The 7,474-nt window shown below is 39.9% G+C and overlaps 2 protein-coding genes across 2 annotated transcripts; both read right to left on the reverse strand.

The window, feature by feature from the left end:
- Nucleotides 1-1,170: 1,170 nt before the first annotated feature.
- LOC127748494 (uncharacterized) lies at nt 1,171-2,382 on the reverse strand. Its single transcript, XM_052263078.1, has one exon. It carries the CDS (start codon nt 2,380-2,382, stop codon nt 1,171-1,173), a length of 1,212 nt encoding a protein of 403 aa, XP_052119038.1.
- A 6-nt stretch (nt 2,383-2,388) lies between these two features.
- LOC107494517 (uncharacterized) lies at nt 2,389-2,859 on the reverse strand. The gene has a single exon (XM_016115558.1). The coding sequence runs from the start codon at nt 2,857-2,859 to the stop codon at nt 2,389-2,391; it is 471 nt and encodes a 156-aa protein (XP_015971044.1).
- Nucleotides 2,860-7,474: the final 4,615 nt, after the last annotated feature.

A 7,474-nucleotide genomic window follows, 5' to 3' on the forward strand; every position in this document is an offset into this window, starting at 1 on the left:
ATTCTATTCCTATATCTCCATTTTCCCTCTTTATCTTGGCGTACCTCTTCCAGCTGATCTGCCTTCATCCGTGCTAACAATGCCAGCATTCCTGAATTCTGGGCTTGAGCTTGCTGAATAGCTATCTTAAAGTCAGATGTTAATTGTAGTTGCGCCATAACAATTCCTTTTGATGTCTATCTCATTCCTAATTTTAAGTTTTCAAAGGCTGAGATCATTTCTTTTTCCTTGATCATCATCCAGGATATGCTCAAACTCTTCCGACTCAAAGCATCTGCGACTACATTTGCCTTCCCAGGATGATAGCTCAACTTAAAATCATAATCTTTTAAGAATTCCATCCATCGCCTTTGCCTCATATTAAGGTCTTTCTGATCAAAGATATACTTCAAACTCTTATGATCAGAGAAAACTTCAAATTGGGCTCCGTACAAATAGTGCCTCCAAATCTTAAGTGCAAAGACCACTGCTGCTAATTCCAAATCATGTGTTGGATAGTTCATTTCATGAGGTCTTAGTTGTCTCGAAGCATAAGCTACCACATTCCTATGCTGCATCAATACACATCCAAGTCCCTTAAAAGAAGCATCATAATACACCTCAAAAGGTTCTTGTGTGTCTGGTAACACCAAAACTGGCACCGTCGTCAACTTTTCCTTTCAAGTTTCAAAGCTTTCTTCACACTTCTCTGTCCACTCAAACGGAACTTCCTTCCTAGTAAGGCGAGTCAAAGGTAAAGCTATCTGTGAAAAACCCTTGATAAACCGCCGATAGTATCCTGCTAACCCCAAGAAACTACGAACTTCTGAAACTGTCTTGGGTTGCTTCCATTGTACTACGGCCTCGATCTTTAAAGGATCTACAGTTATACCATCTCGTGTGATCACATGTCCCAAGAATGCCACTTCTGTCGCCCAAAACTCACATTTCGACAATTTCGCATATAGCTTCTGTGCTCTTAATATTTGCAACACAATCCTCAAATGCTCTCCATGTTCTTCTTCTGTCTTGGAATAGATGAGGATATCATCTATAAAGACTACCACAAACCGATCTAGATATGGACGAAAAATGTGATTCATATAATCCGTGAATACAGTAGGAGCATTAGTCAGTCCAAAGGACATAACCGTATACTCATAGTGACCGTACCTAGTTCGAAAGGCAGTCTTAGGTATATCTAATTCCTTCACCCGGATTTGATGGTAACCTGACCCGAAAATCAATCTTCGAGAATACTGTCACACCTCTCAGCTGGTCCATCAGATCATCTATCCTTGGGAGTGGATACTTGTTCTTGATTGTGATCTTGTTCAATTGCCGACAATCCACACATAACCTCATTCCACCATCCTTCTTCTTTACTAGTAACACTGGAGCTCCCCATGGTGATACACTTGGACGAATAAACTTCTTCCCCAGCAATTCATCCAACTGCTTCTTTAACTCTGCTAGTTCCAACGGTGACATCCGATACGGTGCTATAGAAATTGGTCCGGCTCCAGGAACCAGATCAATACTAAACTCTATATCTCTCTGAGGTGGAAACTCAGGTATATCATCCGGAAAAACATCAGGAAACTCCTTCACCACTCGGATTTGCTCCAAGTCTTGTTCATTAGTTTCTGAGCTAGCCGATAGTAGAACGTAACCCTCTAACCCACTATTACTAGAAATAACTCTTAAGGAATTCAAATAGAAAGTACAAGACTTAACTGGTTCAGTGTGCATTTCAGATGATGGAAATATAGCAATTCGTTTAAAACAATCAAGGAAAACATGATGCTTAGACAACCAATCTATACCTAAGATAATATCTAAACCACACAAAGGCAAACAAACCAGGTCATGTATAAAAGTCCTAGCCTCAATAACAAAAGGCACCTGTTGACATACTTGACTAGTCAAGGCATTTTGAGATGTGGGTGTACAAACAATTAGATTATAATCTAACATGGTGAAATCTAATCCCAACTCATGCACAACAGTCTCAGAAATAAATGAATGTGATGCACCAGAGTCATACAGTACAGTTAAGAGTCGAGATTTGACATAACACTGACCTTGGATTAGGAAGTCTGATTTCATTGCGTCATCAGTAGTCATAGCAAACACACGTCCTTGCTGTCGCGGCCTATCTATTCCTTGTACTGGCTTCTTCGAACAGTCCTTAGCCATATGTCTAGGCTGACCACAAGAAAAACAGATAATGCCTGTAAGCTGACAAGGTCTACTTCCATGCTCCTTTCCACACTGCCTACATACTGGTCGCATCTGCGCCTGCTGAGGTCGCTTACCCATATCCTGTCTCATTCTTCCTCCATTCCCTCCTGTATGACATGCATAAACATTTCTATTCTGATTGTACCTTCGTGAAGGCATTGCTACCTACTTAAATTTCCTTCCCTGAGGAGCTATATACTGATTATAATTTTGAAAAGAAGATCCTGGGCGATTCATCCGAGCTGTAACTATCTTCTTAGCACAGTCCTCTACTAGCTGACTCTTATTAACCAACTCCGCAAAATTCTGTATTTCCAATGGAACCACTGAGTTAAACAAATCTTCACGGAGTCCTCCTTCAAATTTCAACCATTTCCACTCTTCGAAATCTGCTGGATTCCCTTGACAAACCCTGGAAAAATGACATAAATCTTCAAACTTCCTTGTATACTCAGCAACAGACATACTTCCCTGTTTTAACTGCATCAACTCCATCTCCTTTGCCTCACGAGTAGCTCTAGGAAAGTACTTCTTATAGAACTCTTCTTTGAAAACATTCCACAAAATATTACCCTCATATTGCTGCAGTAAACGTTGAATGCCCTGCCACCAGTGCTGAGCATCCCCTTCCAACATATAAGTAGCAAATTCTACATACTGTTCTTCCGGGACATGCTGTGCCCTCAAGGACCTTTCTATGCCTCGGAACCAATTATCAGCTTCAGTTATCTCCCTTGACAGTCGTACCCTTGAACTTCGGTGGATTAACTTTCAAGAAAGCAACTAATGTCATAGGCCTATCATGATTCATGTTATTTCCATCACCGTTCCCACCATTCTCACCGTTACGGTCATTGTTACGCTCTCCATTACGTTCCCCCAGACGGTTAACTGCTCGAGTAGTAGCAGTCACCATTTCACGCACAACCTCAGCCATAGCGTGAATCGCAGCAAATAGATTATCATCGTTTCGTGGCAGATTGTTAACAGTAGACCCTTCCGGATCGCTACGTCTCTGTGGAGGCATCCTGATTCTGTTCACACCAAAAAATCAATACCAAGGTGATCAGTCTTAATACCTCAAGTTGGGCGTGAACATTATCAGAATGAAAGCACAAAGACATTCATGCAACACATATCACATAGATACCCTATAAGCATGAGACACACCACAGAGCATGCAATAAAGCATGATTCAGTCCATTCCCCAGGCTCTAACAGGAAGAACCTGGCTCTGATACCAAATTGTAACGACCCAACTTCTAGCATGTCTAGATCATACTAGAAATTGAATGTTACCAACTTGTTTTTCCTTTTTTTGTATTATTAATTAATAAATATAAGCATGTACGTTGTTAAAACACCGCAAATTTTACAAGTAAATTTTTTTTAAAACAAGAATAATTTAAAGTCGCATACCTTCCATATATCAAGGGATAATTAAACATTCACATACATAAAACAAAAGATAACAGAATTTGGAGCAACACACTATAATATACATCATGTTACAGAGGTGGCTCAGTTATATAAGCATAGAGCTACAGTACAGCACCCCTAAGTCAGTGACTCATATACTATGTACATATATGTACATAAGACGCCCCAGGGCCTGGCCTGACCAAAAGCCCCTAAGCTGGCACCCAGGCTAGCCTAACTCTTTGATATGCCTATTCCCTCTAATCAAGCTAACAAAAGTGAGGGAGACACTCTAATGTACTGAAGTTAAACTAGGCGTCTCAAAAAGTCTCCTCATCCTGGTCTAGAGTACCTCACGGAAAACCACCGGGCGAATGGTGATGCTCGCCTGCTGGCGCCTCGCCTGGCTCATCGTCATCGCTGTCAGAGGAGATAACTATGAAGTTAGGATCTTCCTCTGGATCTTCTTCTTCCTCGTCCTCTTCTTCTACCGGAGTGATAGCAGAGGAACCACTGCTAGCCACAGGAACCATAAAAGGATAGCAACCAAACAAAATACAGTCGGGAGAAGGAGGTGGCGTCTCCCTGATCTGATCATACTCATGTCCCTGCTGCTCATCAAAGACAGGAGGCTCGATCGGCTCAGGTAAAGGATCAAGCTCGGGTGGCAACACAGGAACACCCCACTCATCAAGGACAAAAGGTGCAGGAGGTGCCTCATGGATTGGCTGGGCAGGTATAGGCTCATCAGGTAGAGGAGGTTCAGGTGGAGGAGGATAGTCAGGTGGAGGTGGCATCTGCTCCTCAGGATGAGGTATCCCAGGTCCGCCGGGGTGTAACCAAGATAAAGGAAAGTCATAGGGTGCATCAGGATTAAAGTATGCTGTCCTAATAGGGTACTGGAAAGGTCTACCACGAATTAACACCAGGATGACACAAGGGAGGTAATTTTGTTTCAGATCAAATTTTTTCAAATTTTCATGTTTTATTTCATAACTTTTTGCATCAAACATATTTTAAACTTTCATTCTTCATGTTTTTTTTGAAAAATTTCAAACTAATTTTTCAAAAATCTTTTTCTTAATCTTATCTCATATTTTCAAAAATATCTTTTAATTTCTTGTTAGTCAAGTCATCAATTTTAAAAATCAAATCTTTTTAAAATCAAATATTTTTCAATCATATCTTTTCAATCATATCTTTTTAAATTCAAATCTTTTTCAATCATATCTCTTTTAATTTGATTTCAAAATCTTTTTTTCTAACTTCTCATCTTTTCAAAATTATTTTCAAATCTTTTTCAACAAATTACTATTTCTTATCTTTTTCAAAACCACCTAACCACTTTTCCACTTACAATTTTTGAAAATCACTAACCACTTTTTGAAAAATCGTTTTAATTAACTAATTATTTTAATTTTAATTTTTGAAAACTCTCTCTCTCTCATCTCTTTCTATTTATTTACTAACACTTCTCTTCTACTTATAATTCAAACCCTCTCTCTCCTTCTATGTTCGAATTCTTTTCATTCTCTATCTATCTCATTCTTCTATTCTTCTTCTCTTCAGACACCTCAAGGAATCTCTATACTGTGACATAGAGGATTCCATTACTCCCTTCTGTTCTCATCTTTTTTATATGAGCAGAAACAGGGATAAAAATATTCTTATTGAAGCTGATCCTGAACCTGAAAGGACTCTGAAGAGGAAGCTAAGAGAAGCTAAAGCACAACACTCCGGAGAGGACCTTACATAGAATTTTGATTGGCTGACATGGCAGTCGAACCCAACATCAATGCCAGAGATGCAAGGAAGATGCTTGGTGACTATGCTGTACCAACTTCCAACTTCTATGAAGAAGCATCTTAATTTCTTCCATTGGAGCAAACAACTTTGAGCTTAAGCCTCAATTAGTTTCTCTAATACAGAAGAATTGCAAAAAGATCCTCATTAGTTCTTAGCTGAATTCTTGCAGATCTGTGATATTGTTAAGACCAATGGGGTTGATCCCAAGGTCTACAGACTTATGCTTTTCCCCTTTGCTGTGAGAGACAGAGCTAGAACATGGTTGGACTCACAACCTAGAGAAAGCCTGAACTATTGGGACAAGCTCGTCGATGCTTTCTTGACCAAATTCTTTCCACCTCAAAAGATGAGCAAGCTCAGACTAGACGTCCAAACCTTCAGACAGAAGGAAGGTGAATCCCTCTATGAAGCTTTGGAAAGATACAAGCAATTAACTAAAAGGTGTCCTTCTAACATGTTTCCAAAATGGAGCATCATTTGGATATTCTATGATGGTCTGTCTTAAATGTCAAAGATGTCATTGAACCATTCTGCTGGTGGATCCTTTCATCTGAAAACACCTGTAGAAACCCAGGAACTCATTGAGATGGTTGCAAATAACCAGTTCATGTACACTTCTCAAAGAAATCCTGTGAACAATGGGACGACTCAGAAGAGAGGTGTTCTTGAGATTGATACTCTGAATGCCATATTGGCTCAGAACAAAGTATTGACTCAGCAAATCAATATAATTTCTCAGAATCTGATTGGATTGCAAGCTGTATCCGACAGTGCTAAAGAAGCTTCCTCTGTAGGATAAGCCTATTACCTTGAGAATCCTGCAATGGAAGAGGTGAATTACATGGGAGAATCCTATGGAAACACCTATAATCCTTCAAGGAGAAATCATCCAAATTTCTCATGGAAGGATCAACAGAAGCCTCAACAAGGCTTCAACAACAATAATGATGGGAGAAATAGGTTTGGCAATAGCAAACCTTTTCCATCATGTTCTCAGCAACAGACAGAGAATTCTGAGTAGAGCCTCTCTGGCTTAGCAAACATAGTCTCTGATGTATCTAAGACCACTCTTATTTTCATGAATGAAACAAGGTCCTCCATCAAAAATTTGGAGGCACAAGTAGGTCAGGTGAGTAAAAGAGTTACTGAAACTCCTCCTAGTACTCTCCCAATAAATACATAAGAGAATCCCAAAAGAGAGTGCAAGGCCATAACTATATCCAAAATGGCCGAACTTGGAGAGAGTGAAAAGGCAGTGATTCCCAGTGATGAAGACCTAAAAAGGATGTCTACTGACCAATAAGAAGTTCCCTATTGAGGAACCAAAGGAATCTGAGACTCATACAGAGACCATAGGAAATCCAATGAACTAACTTTTGCCATTCATGAGCTCTGATGAGTATTCTTCCTCTGAAGAGGATGAAAACACTGTTGAAGAGTAAGTTGCTCAGTATCTAGGAGCAATCCTGAAGTTGAATGCCAAGTTATTTAGTAATGAAACTTGGGAGGATGAACCTCCATTACTCATTAATGAACTGATACATGGATTCAGCAGACATTGCCTCAAAAGAAACCAGATCCCGGAAAGTTCTTAATACCTTGCACCATAGGCACCATAAACTTTGAAAAGGGCTTTGTGTGACCTGGGGTCAGGTATCAACCTCATGCCTCTCTCTATAATGGATAAACTAAGGATCTTTGAGGTACAAGCTGTAAGAATCTCACTAGAGATGGCAGACAAATCAATGAAACAGGCTTATGGACTTGTAGAGGATATTTTAGTAAAGGTTGAAGGCCTTTTCATCCCTGCTGACTTCATAATCCTAGACACTGGAAAGGATGAGGATGAATCCATCATCCTTGGATGACCCTTTCTAGGCACAGCAAGGGCTGTGATTGATGTGGACAGAGGAAAGTTAGTCCTTCAATTGAATGAGGACTACCTTGTGTTTAAGACTCAAGTATCTTCTTCTGTAAACATGGAGAAGAAGCATGAAAATATTCTCTCAATACAGAGTTAGACAGA

Source organism: Arachis duranensis, chromosome 1 (assembly GCF_000817695.3).
Source record: "Arachis duranensis cultivar V14167 chromosome 1, aradu.V14167.gnm2.J7QH, whole genome shotgun sequence".
Lineage (NCBI taxonomy): Eukaryota > Viridiplantae > Streptophyta > Magnoliopsida > Fabales > Fabaceae > Arachis > Arachis duranensis.